The 19,622-nt window shown below is 34.7% G+C and overlaps 1 protein-coding gene across 1 annotated transcript in view; it reads left to right on the top strand.

Moving 5' to 3' along the window:
• The window catches only part of LOC148236890 (uncharacterized), an 84,138-nt gene that overhangs the window by 8,131 nt on the left and 56,385 nt on the right, over positions 1–19,622 (top strand). Inside the window, exons 3-10 of the mRNA XM_088183621.1 lie at positions 58–214; positions 3,688–3,833; positions 3,910–4,026; positions 11,628–11,854; positions 11,908–12,112; positions 12,474–14,667; positions 17,863–18,021; positions 18,083–18,562. Of these exons, the coding sequence (XP_088039747.1) occupies positions 58–214; positions 3,688–3,833; positions 3,910–4,026; positions 11,628–11,854; positions 11,908–12,112; positions 12,474–14,667; positions 17,863–18,021; positions 18,083–18,562 (3,685 nt within the window). The remainder of the gene's footprint in view (positions 1–57; positions 215–3,687; positions 3,834–3,909; positions 4,027–11,627; positions 11,855–11,907; positions 12,113–12,473; positions 14,668–17,862; positions 18,022–18,082; positions 18,563–19,622) is intronic.

Here is a 19,622-nt window from a genome sequence, read left to right as displayed (position 1 = left end):
ATTTCATTAAGGTCAATTTTTGGAGAGAGAAAATACGACTAATTAACCGTTTTACAGGGATATAGTACAGTTGTTGTTGTCGTACGACGCCTCGCCCAACATCCTAGACACCAAAGGTTCGTCGCCCCTACACCTGGCCGCGTGGGCTGGACACACGGGCATCGTGAAGCTCCTTTTGACGCACGGGCCCGCTCTGACCAACGTTAATTTGACGGTAAGATTTATTATTCATTTTCATTTAAATTTTTGGATTCTCATGCGGCGACCTCACGACCACCTCTGTCGTCAGAATTCTTAACTTTTAAATTTATCATACGTATTATTTGTGCTGGAGTTTTATTTAAGGGTTAAATTTATGATTACACGAGATTAGTCAGTTAGTGTGGTCTTGCGAAATATTTTTATAGTATTTTCTGGTATGAAAATGTTCGCTTGTTTGTATTTGAAGGTTGATATGAAGTTTTTTGTTAGTATATAAATGTGTATTATATATCATTTTTAATGACTTGTAGTTTTGAAAAAAAAAACAGTATTACTGGTGTAACTCCACACCGGACAGGCATATACAATTGTTTGTATATCAAGATTTATTTTTATGTAATAAGCCTGCTCATATTATTAAATATTGGTCTACGGCCCGTTATGGCTGCAAGCCCTTTAGAGAAAAATCCATAATGTGTGTATTAAATTTAAGCTTGGAATCCAGGTATTAGCCTAGGTATTTAACGCTAGGTTTCCATTTTACATTACTGCACTGTTTACTTTATAGTTTAAAGTTGGTCTATGTACCGCAAATATAATTGACTGCTTTATTCTGGTTGATTTTAATTTTCCACTTCTCGAAATATTTATTCAAGTTTTTAAAAGATTTCTGTAATTTATTCGCGATTGATTTAAAACCGTAAGCGTTTGTTAAAATAACTATCGTCAGCGTACATAGATAAACACGTACTTTTTTTAATTTTTGGATATTGTTAGTATTCAAGATTTAGAGAAACGGCGTTAGCAAACTTCCCCGAGGAAATCCAGCTGGAATTTTTACGCGGTGTTGAGTGATGTGACTTTTGCGGAAGTCAAACTGTTTGTTAATAATAACTTTATTTCTTAGGGATTCTTTTAAACGTATGTCTTTTTTTAAATATTTTATGAAATGACGATAGTTAATCAAAATTGTAGAATCGTTATCGGATAGATTTTAGCGGTTTTCCAAATGGTTGGGAATTACCCAAAAAAAACGTTAAGTAATATTTAATTCAGTGGGTTGAGAGAAACGGCGGATACTGCGATCTTTGCTGTTCTGAAGTTGAGTCGATCTCCTTTTGTCCAGATTGGAGAGTTCTTGAAGATCAGATGCTCCAAATGACAGTTCAATGTTGAATGTCTCAGAGAAGTTTTAAGACGAAGTGTCTGAGAGGAAGTAATTGCTGGTTTCCCTCGTTTCTGTAATTATATCCATTGTTTCCTCCAATGAAAATTTTGTTGTCCTGATTGACAGAAGGGTGGCAAGTTTTTTTTAAAACAAATAGCTGATAAACAAATTACAAATGGCAGTTTTAAGGTTAAGCCTGAATGCACGCGTTATCTTTTTTCAATCCTTTCTGATTTATTGCGTGTACCTTGTGATTAAAGCTGTTAAAAGGTTTCCCACGCTAGTGTCCCATTTTACGAAGAAACCTATTTTTCCTAGACAATTAAATTTTTTTATCACGTGCCGAATTAGCCTTTTTCATGATTAAATAGCATTAATTAATCCCTATAATTGTGAATAGGAGAGTGGTTCAATTGATGAACTCGACAGATTATATATTAGGGAAATTATCTCAGGTAACATGTCCGCATTAACATATGAAGTTGCGAAGTTTTAACTTAATCTCCCTCCCCTATATCTAACGTCTCAATTAATTTATTAATTTATAAATATATGCGCAGGTCTACCAGTTAAAAATGTTTAGTTTCATCTTTCCCTTTTGATAAACTTCCTCGTGTATTCAATGGAAAAATATCCATATTCTTTAAATAAAAAACTTTAAATTTCTAATAATAACGGAAATTTTGTGGATTAAAAAGAAATACAATATAACATTAATCGACGTTGAACGGTAAATAATTTACCAAAACCTATCTTCATAATTATCTCGTCGAGATTAATAATCAATAACGCTCTAATGGATTTGAGAATAATTAAAAAATAAACAGTGATGGTGTAATCATTGTGGCATTCTAGAGTATATAAAGTACTATTTAAAATCTCGTTACGTCATCGGAAAACCTGAAATTGATAAATGTATTTGTTAACTTTATCAAAAGTCTTCTAGAAATCTATTCGATGTTAACATATTGGTAATAAGCATTCGATTTTATACGAGTACTTTTTATTTATTTGAAAAAATGCTATAATAAATTAGGTAGTGAAATTTTTGCTTCTTTTCAAAGAAAATCGTAGGACGCGCAATGAGAAAATGTTCATGATTGTTTATTTGTTTTCATTCATTAGGACACGGTTTCAGAGCACGTTATTTAGGGACGTTATTGTTGGCGGAGTGAGTTTTGGTGTCGGCAAATTTCTGGCTGACCCACTAAGGGTCTTTTGTTTTGCTTGACGACCCAAGATCAACTATCCGGTGTGACTCACAACTGTTGCTTGCACCTGAGTTTCTCGGAAGCACTCTGAAACGCATGAAAAGCCAAATATTTTAATTTTCTGATTTCTTATTTATTTCGAAAAACAGTTTTAATGTGATTCCAAAAAACGTTCTTGTTTTGTGAACAGTCGCCATAGGATTTTTTTTTGTGTATATTTTTGTTTCTCTTACATCGCTGAATGGCTGCCGATAATAGCCGGCGGTAGTTCTTTTCAATTTTGTTCATGATCATAATTACAAGTTTTAATTCTGAACAATATATTACGCATACAAATTACCATTAATAATATTAATGCCTTTTAATTGAAAATAATGTGATTATATATTGGTCCTTTTAAATATTTTATTCAACTATAAGTTAACTTTCAAATCTTTTCACAACAATTTCGGATAATATTTAATCATAAATTTGTCAGTTTTATTGTCGACCACCTAATGGTATTATCTAATATACTTTTGTATATAAAACGCTGTTCGATCTTTATATCTTAGACTACATATATTTATTACACAGAAAGTGCAGCATTGACGAATTTTATAGCCATCGCTGAATAGGCAATCCGACAGATAGGTCGTAATACGAAACTGACGTGGTGCTATTTTTTTTCGTAACCAGGAACGTCTTCATAATAAATTTAAATAATCAGACAGTAATGCTCTATCGTAAAATAACCTAATAACCATAAAGGAGACTCGGGCCACGGTTACTTACATTTGTATGTAGATACTGCTACGGTTACCTGGGTACCGTATCTCGATAGATTCAGATTGTGCACAGAATACGTGCATAAGTGCACAGATTCCGGGTACGTGAGATATTCTCGGATGTTATAGCATCGATTGTATTACACGGCCTTTGGATAGCATACATAATTATTACTTTATTAATACACGTGTATATAAAAAAAATTGGTATTTTTTTATATAGGAATGCGTTCCGGCATCTACATTCCAATAAATCGTGAGCTTTTGATGGACCCTGACTGAAAATAGATCAGGGCTTTTACTTCTGGTGATTAAATATATTTTTTCTGTTTCAAATCAGACCAGAGATAATGAGTCGGCTCTGCATTGCGCTGCTCAATATGGTCATACAGCCGTGGTTTCCATGTTATTACAACATGGAGCTGATCCTAACGTCAGGAGCGTCAGGGACGAGACCGCCCTAGATTTGGCATCACAATATGGAAGGTACGCTTCTAAATAGAAATATATTTTCGTCAATTTTTAAACTTCTCATCATGTTGTTTTTTTTTTGCTTTATTAGATTGGAGACTGTTGAGTTGTTGGTGAGGACGCATCCTGAGTTGCTGGAGCCTTACCGTTATTCCAGGGGCATGTTCAATCACACGCCGCTTCACAGAGCCAGCAAAAATGGACACAAGTAAGTCAGATATCCAATTATCGCATAATATTATTTTGATAGAACCAAGCTGGTTAAAATCGCGTGTGAACACAAAACTGAGGAGCAAATTAGGCATTGTGTTCTAATGGTATTGAGCAACGATACGAGCTTTAAGTGCTAAGTATGATTTTTATGCGCATTTATCTGGCAACTGTTGCAATAGAACAATAGTTTCGCGTATCCTTAGTGTCATTGTGTATTATTTCGAGTCTTATACCCGCACTTCACTCTCCGAAAGTTGTCCTAGTGGAAGTTCGACCGAAGTCGGTCAAGGTCGCAGTTTTTCGAATAGCGTTCGCACACACAGCCGGGAATTTCATACGCGTGCACGCTTCTCAACCTCGCGTATTATAACTACGTGCGTGTTTTAAACACAAAAAAAATTAAAGCCAAATGGAGAAAAAGGAGATGGTGGATGATTGCAATGCACCGGAATAGATCAATGTTAGTAAATAAGACATTTTATGTTGAATCGAGGCTTCACTGTCACTAATAAATAATAAACAGGAAACGTTCAAGTGTGCAACTAATGAATAATTTCTATTATTTTTTAAGGAAAAGTATGGAAAGTCAATTTGCTGAATTGAGATTTTATATACAATATATAGCTTAGGTCTTTCTCTTTATGATACATGCAAAATTGACTGCGGATTTTTGCGGTTTTTAACACATTGCATACCTTAAAAATGTATTATTCTTAAAAATGGGACGGGGCTTAGTCGCGAAAGTTACGACCTAAAAATTTGTTCAGAATCACCAAATATACACATATTTAAAAAAAAACCGATACCGGGTATGATAAAATGCTAGTCAAATACTTTTTCTTAATATAAAACAGCAAATTTGTGACATATACAATTTTTTTTTTTACGCTACGCGGCTAAATTTTTTTATTACGCTACGCACGGCCGTTAAACACGGAATTCCTCTTCCTCGGGCCTACAATTAAAGAAATGTTAACGTCAAATTTAAAATACAGTTTTGTAATGATTGTAATTTTTTAATAATATGGTTACCGTGGTAAAATCAGTAAACGTCAAATTGTGGATCGCGTACTAATGAAATAAAATAAAAATTTGTTTGGAATGACTAAATATATACATATTTAAAAAAACGATACCGAGTATGATAAAATGCTAGTCAAATACTTTTTCCTAATAAAAAACAGCAAATTTGTGACATATACAATTTTTTTTTTTACGCTACGCGGCGAAATTCGCACGACCGTTCAACACGGAATTCCTATTCCTCGGGCCTACAATTAAAGAAATACTTTAAATAATTGTATTTTTTAGCACTTATAATATTATATATTTGACTAAGAGCACTTATGGAATCAACTAAAGTGGAGAAATAATTTTGGCCGTCCAGATCGGGCAAAAATACCAAACAGTGGCGCGATCGTGAAGACGCCTATATTAAAATTGAATCGTTCTATCTCAGTTTGCGATAAACCATCTCTATCTCTCTCTCTCGTCACGCGAGAGAGCGAAAGGGAAAGTATCTCGCCGCTCGCGCTCGAAGCGTTTTCGGGTATGACTTTCGGAAAGCGAGGGAATTTTCGGAGGCGACGAAGTCGGCGGCCTCGACCAAATTTACCCCCAGTTTACCTCCCGTTCGCGGTGACCTCGGAGAACTTGCGAGAGATTTTAGCGCGGGGACAACCGAGCTCGACCGAAGTAAGCCCGAATTTTCACATTATATTTCCCGTCCTTGGCCAACTGTCGCCTACTTTCGGAGAGTGAAGTGGAAGCATTATCGTTTGCATGCATAAGTAATTTGTTCGCTTTGTGAATATTTAGGCCTTTGGACATTGCCTAAAAATAGAGAATTGGTGTTGTCCGTTGTGGAATATTTTGCTTTAAATTTGTTTTTAATAAGTGTGTCGAAAGATTCACTAGATAACCACACTAAGTTAGGCTACTAAACATAAGGCATGCGGAATATTGAATATATTCGTCTTTATTTTTCGTACCATAAACGTAAAATTCAGCTTTATTTTTACTATAATATCTGCCTGTAATTGGATGGTGGACTGGTCATAAATTTTACTTTTTCGTTCAAGTGTTTTATTACATATTTTGTGAAATTTATTTTTTGTTACTTTAAATAGACCATTATCAAAATCACTAGTCTCAGATTATAGTAAAAACAACACCATATCGAGTTCGCCGTTTCATATATTATGACGATAGATATCTAATAACCATATTTTCAAAATAATCGAAATATGTATGGAAATTCAATAAAAAATATGTTCTAAGCTAATAATGATAAAAACATAAATACTTGATTATTTGTCTAGTTATTAAAGTTAAAGCGAATTTATTTTGCAATCATGTTATAAAGCCGGTTAAAAATATATTTCTATATAAGTTTTTTATAGTCGAAAAACTGTTACGTTCTTGCAACATTAATCATACCAGCAATCGTTCTTAACTAAAATAACCTAGATGAGAGATGATCATCCGTTAAATTGGTCAAAAGCCCAGTTAGTAACTCATAAGTTCAAATACAAAATCACCAGAAATTTACATATTTATTTATTTATTATTTATTTTATTAATTTATTTAGCTTAATAGCTAATCTTTACATCTAACAAATTTAGTAAACATATATAAAAATATATAAAAAATACATAACAGAAAGAAAAAATAAAAATATACAATAATAAAGTCTTAATATTATAATTTATTTCTATATTTACGAAGGTGTTTTTTTATTCCATTTATGAAACCCGTTATATTTTTGCTGTTTCGGATTTCTCTTGGAAGACTATTATATAAATCAAAACCTCCGTACATAATTCCCCTAGCCGTACTCGTTTTCTTATACTTAATTATCTTTAAATTTTCTTTATTTCTAGTATTATATTTATGTACATCTTTATTTCTTATTAAATACTTATTAAAATATTCTGGTAACATATTATTTTCTAACTTATATATAAATACTAAAACATTCATACTCAATATTTCTTGAACATTCAACCATTCTAATCTATCAATCATACTTTTACAATTAGTTAATCTATTTTTATTTAAGATTACTCTCATTGCCCTATTTTGTAATTTTTGCAACATTTGTTTATCTAATTTATTTAACATATTTAATAGTGTTGCACAATAATTAAAATGGGGCAATATTATACTATTGTAAATTATTTTTTTTGTTTTTACACTTAATATATTTCTTAATCTAGATAATAAACCTATTTTTCTACTAATTTTTTTAATATGTAATTACAATGTTCTTTAAAATTTAATTTTGTATCGACAATTACTCCTAAATATTTTATATTATCCACTATTTCTATACTAGAGTTATTTATTACTATTTTGGTACTATTATCTAACACATTTTTATAATTAATAAACATATATTTAGTTTTATTCTCATTTAATTTAAGTACATTATTCTTTAACCATATTTCTAATATACTTAATTCATTATTTAAATTATTTACAATTTCTTTAATGTTATCACCTATGCAATACATTAATGTGTCATCCGCAAATAGATGAATTTTGCATTTTTTCACGTTACTAACTATATCATTAATATACAAAACAAATAACAATGGTCCCAATTTAGACCCTTGTGGTACTCCATAAGACACTAATTTCTCTTCAGAATACACATTATTTATTTTAACTTTTTGTTTTCTTTTATATAAGTAATTATTTTTTACTTATATAAAAGAAAAATATTATACATACATAGGTATTTTTGGAATACATGTACATCAAAGTTTCTAAACTAAATTCAGGTGTACAAATGATTTTTCGTCGTGATAAAAAAAAATGTTTTTACTGCATAGTTTCACGCGGAACTAACTATTTTCCGTTTCCTGTTGATGCTTGAGTATATTGAGAGTATCAATCTTCATCTCTAGAAATAACCTTGTCAAGAATTACTAGCGCATATTTTATAGTAATCTGTGCTAATTGAACTGAAATTTTAATTCAAGGCTGTGTATCGTCTTTCGAGTTTATTTTTTGTCCGAGGTCACGTCTGTGATGCGTTTACGGGCGGGCGTATATGATAGGCAGTATTTCAATTCTAAATCATTGTTATTAATCCAGCGAGCTGCTCGCCTCTCGCGCGAATTATTATCCCCAGCATCTGCTGCTGCGGTCCGGCCGAGCGAGATCTGTTGTTATAATCGGTTCAATTCAATACCGTGTGTATTGACCCGTTGACCCGTCACGGCCTCACCTGCGGGCGTTTCGACCGTTATTACCATTGCAGATTTAATTACAGTCCAGTCTTTGTCGACGCGTATGCAAATGACTCCAGGCTAAACCAATCTAACTGCACAATTATTGTTATATACTACACTTGCTCACAGCGTCTGGAAGATTTCGCTCATCTGGGCCGCTATTTCCTAGTTAGCGTAACTGGGACGACGATCCGGATAGATATTTTTCTCTTCTCGACGATGGACACTTCCGTTCTATACATTATGTACATAATGCTTCCTCCACACTCTCTGGAAGTAGGCCATGGTTGGGCAAGGACGGAAAATATAATGTGTTAATTCGGGGCTACTAACTGCCCGCTCTAATGTCTCGGCGACCTCGACCGTATTCGGTAGACCTTTGGTTCGGTAACTTCCAGAGAGTGTAGAGGAAGCATTACAGTGGTCTCCAAAGTGAGTACACGAGTACACACTTTTAAATATTTTTCATTAAACACTACATAAATTAGGATTTCGTAGCAATTAATTGTATGTAAATATGTATGCGTATATGTTACAGCGAAGTTGTATAACAAGTGAAAATATATTTTAACCTGCATTTCAGTGCAATCGTATCGGATTACATTTCCACCAGTGGATATTTTTACTAGTGAAAATATAATTTCATAGGAAAATTGACAGGCGTAAAATGTTCACTTTTGTGCTTTTCTTGCTTTTAAAGAAACATGTTTATTTCGTTTAAAATATTTTTAAAATATTCAATCTGAATTATTGAAGTCAACTAATTATCAAAATAGTGATTATTTTCTATAAAATGTTTTTTATTTTATTTTTCCAAGAAAGAACTATTAACCTTACTTATAGATCACCACTACCCTGATCAATTTTGTCTCAAAAAATGGTTGTAGGGTCACCTGTTAAGGCCAAAATGTTCAAACCCAAACTTAACATAAACGAATTAACCAAACCCAACATGCCCTAATGAAAGTTCTAAAACTAAGTATAGCTTTATAATTTCCATTAAATCAAGTTGGGTTTAGTTAACTCGTTTAGATTAGGTTTGGGTTTGAACAGCAAATAGACATTTCACAACTGTCAAATTGAGTTTCAAAGATAGATAGTACGGCGACACATTTTCTATTAAGGCCAAAACATTCCGAGCGTGCGTGCAACATTACAGTTTCACTGATATTGCCTAGTGAAATTATATTTCTACAAGTAAAAATACTATTTTCTGAAAAATACACATTTACTGTAACATACAATATGAAGAAATCCATCAATAAATGTTTCATCAAGAAATTACAAAATATATTGATATTATGATTTCCTTAAACATTTTTGAAAAAATGTAATGATTTAAAATAGTAAAAAAGAAAGGTGAGTGTTTATGATCATTACTAAATTGCGTGCGACAGGTGGGCGGAATATTGCTCACGTGGATATCACAAGGCAATGTATCACATAAAAATTGGTCACAAATGGATCGCTCACAAGGTTTATTACTCATACGAATATTGCTCACACGATTTAATGAGAGGTCAGTTTTTTAAAAAAAAATTAATTTCAGTACACGTTCATTACGTACAAATTATTGAGACATTCATGAAGGGTTGACGAATTTTAGAAATTTTAATTACAAAAAAGCTACAAAAATTATTAAATAATTTAGGATTTGTTTTTGATTGAATTATTTCCAGCTATTTAAAATATTTTGGATTGTATATGTCTATGGATACGTTTTTTATATATTATTTTGTATGTATATATTTTATTTTAAAATAATTTAATATATGTATTTACAATTTTTTTTCTTTACGATATCTTGAAACGTTTGCTCTTATAGCTTATATACGCTGGCCGAGATATGGGAGTTGGTTTTGCTATTCCTACTCTCGACCCCTGAGCCAATGTGATGATTTAGGGAGTAGAAACAGATTGTTATTGTCTGTCACCTTTCTATAATAACACAATTTGAACAGCTATAGATTCTGCAACGTTGTCACAGGACACTTGCAAATTCTACCGATTGTGAGCTCTTTTTAATATAATTCAGCATTTCTTTGTATTTGTAAAACACCAAATGGCCATTTCTTTATATTTTATCTATTTGGGGGCGTATTTAACTAATGCTTTTCAATGAGGACGGAATAGCCCAGTCTGAAACTGTGATATGGGTATTCCGTCGTCATTTAAATGAGGAGTTCCTCATATTTCACAGCAGTATTTCATTGGTCCGCTTACGCCGGGCAAAGTTGTCAAATACGTTTTAACTTCTTTATTGTTATTCTGACATTCGCAGCGCACGGACGTCTTAAAAATGGTTATCGCTATACATACGTAAATGTTAACGATTCATAAATTATTGCTTTTGATAGCTTATAACATTCACTATTTCAAGATAAAAAAATATAGTAACATTTATAATTTCTCTAATTTTTTTTTAAATACAGAAAGGAGTAATAAGTATATCGAACGTATAGCCGCATGTTTTATTTTAGAGCAAATTGGTGGGGCGCGCACCCAAAGTTGCCATCTCTTTTTTACTTATAAATAATGACGAAATTGATAGACCTCAAAGTGACCCTGTTAAAAGAAACGGATTATAGTAACTCTGAGGTTGCAGGTTCAAGTCCCGGCAGCGGCATTCGAATTTTTATTTATATTATGAAATGCGCTATTATAAAAAAAAATTAAATTATATTTCACATAATAATCTATGATTATAATGTAGATGTCACTGATTCCCATACTTTTAGTCTGGTGGTGTTAATACTTACTTGTAGGTATTCATTATATCTGATTGGCATGTCATGTTACAAAGGAAGATTTAAAAATAAATAAATAAAAATAGCAATATCCAATAGACAGTCGTGAGGAATTGCTCGGCAAGTCGCGAATACTAATAACAATTTGATTTGTTAACGCTTTTATTGCGAATAGTTAAGTTCTTGCTCAACGGATGGCCCTGACAAATAATATTTCGTCATATTATAGAAGTTTGTGTTGCTTATTTCACATATTTTTCATAATACTATTTACATAAATATATAATTATCTAGATATTTATACTTATACGATATATTTATTTTTCTATTTTTGAAAACGTGATCAAAAAAGTTTTAGGGATCACTGGTATATTATTATATTATTCATCCCGCTCCTATGTGTGTACTATATGCGTACCAAAGGGTTAGTTTATAGAGGTCGAATTCCTGTTATGAAAATATTTTGCCTGCGGTCGTTTAGTTTGCGTCGTGTAATATTTACACAGCCGTAGGATGGGTCGTAGTCGTGTTTGGTACACCGATCACGCGACACTATTCTTATCTCTACGGCGTTCGATAACTATTTATTTACTATATATTTTTTTGACAGGGCCGTGGTCGTGGTGCTATTGAAAGCCGGTCATAACGTCAACGCTTGCACTGCCTCCGGAACGGCTCTTCACGAAGCGGCATTGTGCGGAAAACTCAACGTAGCTCATGCGCTTCTGACGCGAGGGGCCGATCCTCGCGTTCGAGATCGTGCCGGCGACACCGTGCTCGATGCCTTAGCTAGGTTCCCCGCTCATGTCACGCACGAGATCGTCACGCTAATCAACAGTGAGTCTCAAAATTCCCACGCTCATCTAGACGAGATTTATTGTCTCGCTCAGCGTCTCTTCCGATTCCAGAGTTCCGACTGCAGAACGGCTTCGAGAGCGACCAAGAAGACCTCCCCAGGATACCCGTTCAGCAGCACGACGGCCTGAACAGTCCCTACGACAACGTGCACCCCTCCAACCACGCCAACAACCGCCACGTGTGGGAGAGGCGAGAAGAAGACGAGCGGAGGGTTTCGGGCACCTCGGCCATATCCATGTAATTCCATCCAGCGTTTAATTAACCGCGAAAGAGTGTCGCACCGTGCGTTAATTGCTGTCGGTCGCGCTTCCGTTTCGCGTTTGAAGCTGTGTTAATTAAAGAAGACTTTGAGCGCCGCAAGATGACAAACTTGCGAATAAAAGTTTACGCAAGAGCCGCGATGTCATAATTCTCGCCTAACGAGCGCGGGGTGGATGTCAAAGGGTTAACGCTTGCATCTTCTCGTTTTAATCTCGGCTCTTAATTGCTGCCACCTTAATATTAATCCGACTACGTGTCTAACGGCCGCGCTTACGTAAACTTTGACGTCGTTGCAGCTTTATTTTATTGCGTTTTATTCATGTTGATTCGCTTACAGGAATCCCCAATTAAGCCTCATCCCTGGGTCTCCCAAACAATTTACCAAGCCCAGACCTTCTAGTTACATGCTTTTGCTTGCTTCCAAATGCTTTGGTATCAAATCGAAACATAAATCCATCGCCGATTATGGGACGTCTACGCCGTTTTATGGCAGAAAGATAACCGATTCGAATGAATCAGATAATGCCGCTGGCACGACAGCGGGGCTAAGCAAATTTTTCGGGAAAAGCCGCCAAAAGCAAGACGCATTTGAAAAGGACGGCAAAAGAATAGTGAAACATAGGAAAAGGCGCGTTTCTAAAATAACTCATTCTCTTCCAGATATATTCGAGGATTCTGAATCTACATCGCTCAGTTCGAACTCATTCAACTCGATCGTGTCAATATCGAATTCGATATACATCGCATCTGAATTGAATAGAAATAGTAAATCTCCGGAAGAATCTGAAGTTGTCAAAACGTCTCAAAGCGAACAGTGTCTAGTTAGTGCCGTTAATCGTTTGGCTTTGGAACAGTCGACGTCGAACAATCAAAATATTGAAAAGAACCCTGCTTTGCGTCTCTCCCAATCCATAAGAACGCTAAGAAATTGGACGTCGGGAAATGCCTACAAAAATACCGAGCCGGTGTATGTCGAGGAGAATTTCACGTCAACGGTCGTAAACAGCAATAATACAACGCCGAACAATCTAAGCTATGCCCATTTGGATTTTTCGTTGGAAATGTCAAAAAAATGTCAAGTCGCAATAGACGACTCCGATTACGAACCGTACGATTTTAAAGCCAACGTTAAAACGCGCGAGGACAATGTTTTCAAACCGATCGAAGTCTGCAACGCGGGTAATTTAATGAAGGAAGACAATGTAAACGACCGTAAAGATATTTTTACCGAGGAAAACGAGATAAAACCGACGCCGGCCCCGCGTAAAATAAATATCGGATTTGACGACACAGACTCGGTCACAAGTAGCACGACACGCTCCTGCAGTTTCAAGGTAGAAGATATGGGATCGGAATGCGACTCTTGGGCGCTCGAGTCTCTCCCTTCGGACATGGAAACGTACGAGGAGCTATCGAAAATTTATTCCAACATGACCAACACGAGCGGAGCTTCTGTTCGCTCCGGTTTCGAATCGGCCAACTACAATTCTATCAATAGTTACGTTACAGAGAGCGATCGATCCAGAATAAGCGAGAGAGTTTATCTGCCGATGGACGGCATTTTATTATTCTCCAAAGATTATATACAGTCTCAGCCGATGATAAGTCGGGCGGCGGCTGTTTCTACTCTCCGTCAGGTGCGAGACGAAGACGATCCCGTTTACCAAAACGTGGTGCTTGCGCAAGATATAACTAGTGGCGAAATCAAATCGCCTATGTGCGAACCGCTGCCGACGAGTAATCTATATCACAGCAGAGGAAGCGGGGACTGCATCTACGAAAGTCCATTCAAGAACGATTATATTTACGTTCTCAATCGAGACTCGCGTTGTAACTTCGACGTTTATCCGTTTCTCAGAGTACCTCGCAATACAGTACTATCCGCCGATTTCGATTCTAGGAATATATGTTTTTGCGGCGGGCGCGAAGAAAATGTTTACGCCAACGTGGACAGCGAAATGTTCACGTGCTCTGACGCCGAATGCAAGCTCCACAACGCGAAGTGTAAAATGCTGAAAGTGAAATATTCACCGCTCACTCAGTCCGTATCATTTCCCGACATGTATTGCATTTCAGACGCCCATAAAATCAGACACGACTCGCTTCCATCAGCATTTGTGCCGTGCAACAAGCGCGAATCGTCAGCATCATCCCTCAGTTTCCATTCATTGTCCGATGACTATTCATACGTTGAAATGAAACCTAGAAATGTTTCGCCCGTGTGTTGTCCTTTGCTTGAGGGTGGTCGGTCATTGTGTGTTCGCAGCGGGTCGGATGGCGGTCACTATCCTTACTCCAAATCCTCGGCGATGGAGGGTAGCTATCACTCGGAGGAGCTATCCTCGAGCTATCAGTCGGGCAAGAACAGGGAGCCGGACCAGCTGAGCATTTCGTCCACCACGTCCAGCACCGGAGGTCCGAGTCCGAGGGAGCGCCAGCGGTGCGGCACCAACGAGTCCTCGGTGAGCGGACAGGGGATCTACATGTCTGGGTATCACGCGCACAGTCCAGGCTCCAACACCAAAGTTTCGGTGAGTTAAATAAATTATGTTAATATTTTTAGCGTAACTCCGATTGGGAATATCTGGTCTAAGATTCATTACATAAAACTTAATGTCCTCAAAAGCGTTAAACTATTAAACCTGATAAAACATATGCTTAGAGTAGGGCTTATACAAATTCAACTAAGACAATTATAGCGCTTTTGACACAAATTCAATATTTTTACTTAAATAGATGTTCCAATTATTAGGTAATCTCGAAATAAATGTCAATTTTAATGAAACAAAAAAATTACTTAAATGTTTTTTTTATTTTATTTCAGTGATTTAAACTATTTTTTTTAAAGATATAACCTTTTCCTACCTCTCGGTTATTTTTTAATTCCATTAGCATAACGTGCAGGAGGCTTTGATTCAAATTATTCAGATAGCCCCCTTTTTAGATCGTCTGCATTTAAGTATTTTGTCCGTTTAGAAAGTGTTGCATCGGTCGAAATAAATGGTGGTCAGAAGGAGCAAGGTCTGGATAATAAAACGGATGATATAAAACCTTCCATATAAATTCCTTCATTTCACCAAGAATCAATTTCGCCACATAGACTTTTTTCTTCCTCAATTCCTGATCATAATATAAACTTCCTATTGTAATACACTTTCCTACCATACACACAAAATAACTTTTTTTAAAGTGAGTTGGGCTTCGTGGTAGTTTTTGCTACTTGACTTGCCTACTGTCTTCTACGACGACTGTTATCAAATGATCTAGAAATGGCGATTCTACTGATAAATAGTTTAAGTAAGATTTGCTTCCATTCCTGCAGCCTGGACATCATCGTGTGTGTTTGCTGGTCTCCTATGCCTTAATTTCTCGTTCGAAATTGTTTAAACCATCTTTGACATTTACGAATATCTAATGAATCACCTACTACTTCATTTTTTGTGCCTGTAGTCGCCGATTTTTTAAGAAATTCAAATAACATGAAATTTTTTCTACAATTTTTTTTAATATCGCAATGTATCTTGATGTGCATCAACACAGAAATAATAAAAATACGTACTCATGTATCAATTGTTAAAACTTAAATTTAAAAAATCGACATTCGTTTCGGGATTACTTATTTATATACGACATCTATAAAGTTGCATCATCGAGGTAAATAGCTCGAGGATGAGTTTCCAGAAAATCACTATAAAATATTAAGTTAATCAAGTATATAAAACTTTGATGTAAACCGAGTGTACATGTCATATTAGTACGTAAATAAAATTATCATATTATGGATAATCCTCCACGTTACACTTTCATATTAAATTATACAATTACAATGAGAAAATAATTATCGAACACCAAAATCAGGTATTAAATCACCTATACAGTTAAACGTGTTGTCTGTCAGATTTTTTGTTTTACAAGAGAGTGATATTTGTATACGAGGTTTTCAATTTAATTTCTCAATGTTTTTATAATAATTGCTATGTCCAATGTATTTACTCGTTTTCAGCATTTACGTCACAATAATTGTATCGACTTTGACTATTATTATAATTATTATTTCGTAATAATATTCGTGTATTTCCAATTTTAAATCATTCATTTTTACATGTACACCAATTGTACATCACCGGAGGAAGCGGTAATTTTGCACCGTAAGGGAAAGGTTGTTGAAATTTAACAGCACGTTCGACAATATGAATATTTCTTATATTTTACTAGTGAATTTAAAAACTTTACAATTACATAATAGTTGAATGAGTGTCATAGTATCGTTCACTTTTTTATTGTATTTTACATGCAAATCGTAATACGTAATATTTTTCTCACTGATGTACAACTTGAACTTTAATTTTGAACACGCGGAATTTTATCAGGCCCGAAACTGTCTTGCTTCGACTGTTCCACTTTATGTTAATGAATCTCCCCCATCCGCCCCTGATTTTTTTAACAGTATCACCTTTACGTTTTTGGCGATATTTACGCGTCATAATTTCCGAGCGTTCCCCCCAAAAATAGTGTTTATGTAGCCAACGACCGGGTTTGGCGCGGCACCAAGCCGATTATGACGTCGGATAACCCACGCTACAGTTGAGAAAAACAGTTTAGTACTAACGCATTGCCTATATTATTTTAGACCACTCCTCAGTTCGAGACTCGCGATCCGAGAAGCGGGACTCTTCGTCTTTCGCGGCGTGCGTGCTAAACTATAGTCCTACTATAAATTTGTATATATCAACATAGTTGTGTGTTGTCATGCTGTAGTGTGTTCAGTGATAATAATTGAGCTCAACAATAGCAGGCATCGGGTTAGTTTCCACGGTGTTGATATTGCACAATGCTGCACGATCTTAATTGGTTCTTTCTTGGTATTCTTCGGAAAACGGAAGAATACAATCGCGGGAAATGCAATTGAAATTTAACTGTTTTACAAAATTAAAAACAATTTATTTAACTGTAAAACTATTTGAAAATATAATAAAATATCGATATGTTGATTTAATAATAGTCATAAAAGGCGTCGAGAGAATTTTATTTGCATGGAAGTGTATATTGAAACGATATTAAGGATCTTAGGATCTAATAGATAGTTTTAAACTACAAAGTTAAACATGTAACGCGTCCTTTTTTATCTGTGTTTCTCTGTTTTATCTCTTAAAATATACGAAGTTAAGAAAAGCAGTAACTTTTTCACGTGTTAATTTTTTATTTCGATACAAAAATTATAAAATTGGTCTCAAATCGGAATGAAATATTATTAATTCCTACAAAATATAAAGGCATCAAGAATATTTGCATTTTAACAGATTCTACTCAACTCCTCAATATTCAAAAACCTTCATTGAAATAAACATTGAAATTATAAATCTAACCAGTGCTTCCCGATTTGTTAATAATAAGTTATATAAAGAACTTCGTTTATTATTATTTTCCGGTGTCACTAAACCGATAAAATGGCTCTAGATTTTTTACGCGTTTCTACATCGTTAATCAAATTTTAATGGCATATCCTCAGTTCGCTTTCTGTACCTATATGTAATAGCTTATGTAACCGATGCCATTAAATTGTAAATAAAACGTTAATTAACGCCAAAGCCATTAGTGTCTAAATTTACCTTTTAACTCATCGTCATTTCGATTTTCGTCGCTCCTTCGCCGCGATCCACTTCTATACACACATTTTGACGTCACTTTTTTTATTGATTTTTTTCTCTTTTTCTGGAATTTTGCAGCCAACGCCCCCGAAGAAGCCGCCCCGCCGTAACTTGTCGGTGTCACCAACCCATTTACTACCCCCGGGCATCGTTGCAGACAGCATAGCGTCTGCAGAACGCTCACATCACTTAGTCAGAACCGGGCAGACCAGGAGTCAGGACGATCTGGATGATTTGGTATGTATTTACATTATATTTTTAGAAATATTTATTTTATATTAACGATTTATTTTTGAAGGGTCCTGGAAGCAAACATTCCGGATTGCGGCACGGTCGATCCGTAGACCAGTACGTGGAGAACAAATCTCCGAGAACGAAGCCAGTGCCTCAACCCAGGCCTTCGCTGGCACACCTCCAATCCAGGCGCGACCAGCCCGTCGCCATTTCCGCCATGTACGAAAACGTGGTGATCAAAGAACAGAACCCTCGCAGAAAGTTACGAAGGAATCACCAGTACGAAAACTCTGGTCCTAAGGAGAATCAAAAGTATTCCTCACAAGAGCGATCGTCTCTGGAGAGTCTTTTAGACGATGTCAGTTCGTATCATACCGGCACTCCGAGTGATGGTGAAAACGTCGGTTATAGGAATGACAGATCAGCTCAACTAACACCCTTATCACCGACTCATTATAACCAGCCACCAACCCCTGATCATCCACCACCATCGGCCAAGCAAGCCGAAATGAGCATCCACGAGAGGATAAGACCACTAAGCCAGGTCAGTACGTAACGCCAGTCGAACGCTTGGTGCTTGAGCCAACCTGCTCATGGAAAGCTCTGTTGTGTTTTTTTTTAAACATGTGATGGTCTGACAGACATGAATGCATCGAATGCGCAGTAAATAAAATAATAATAAAAAATAGATGTAACTTATGTTATTTTTTTACATTCACACAAGTGCATTATTGACTCATTCCAATTATTGTTAGAATGTTTATAAGAGTATTATTACTTGTTAAAAATCATAATTATAGCTCACAAGCATTTTAATTGTATATTTTTGTAATTATTAATTTATAAATGTAATTATTTTTTTCAAAAAAAAATCCCACCAAATATAGAGAAACTATTATTATTTGTAAATTTTGTAATGTACATATTTAAACTATTTGCACATTTATAGTATATGTAGCACATTATAAATATTTTTGTATATATTTTTCATATGAACCTCTTCATTTGTACACATAAAATTTGAATTTTGATCTCAAAATTGATGTATTTTTTAATTACACATATCTACTTATTTTCTTTCAAATTTTGTTTATGATTGTGGCATTTTAATGCTTGCATAGCAGATTTTTCCTAAAAATTGTTATAAATTTTTCAATTGAAAAATCTGCAGTTAGCATGATTTATATTATTGTTTGATCTTGTAGTCTGCATATACTACTTAATATTTAATTTATTGTTTTCTATGTATTTACACGCATGTTATTTTGCATTGAGTCAACCTAAAATGCATAACTTATCCTATTCTATTTGATTTTTAAAAATGTTTTATTTTTTTGTGTATTATATTTTATTTTATAAAATAGTTACCAGTACTTGCATCATTAAATTTGTTTAAAAATTTCGATAATGTTTTTATTTTATTTTCTTCTTTATTTTTATATTGGTACTTTATTGTTAGACAGTATGTAATATATTCACAATTATTTTTTTATTAAATTTAAATTAATTATTGAATTATATGTTTGTTAAAAAACTATACAGTCTAATAATGAAGTACCTTATTTATCAATGTACATATAAATATATATATATATATCCCTAGA

Source organism: Plectrocnemia conspersa, unplaced genomic scaffold, assembly GCF_051122295.1.
Source record: "Plectrocnemia conspersa isolate PC_06_02 unplaced genomic scaffold, ASM5112229v1 ptg000003l, whole genome shotgun sequence".
Lineage (NCBI taxonomy): Eukaryota > Metazoa > Arthropoda > Insecta > Trichoptera > Polycentropodidae > Plectrocnemia > Plectrocnemia conspersa.
Note: the sequence above shows the minus strand (reverse complement) of the source record. Positions and strands in the feature narration are given on the sequence as shown.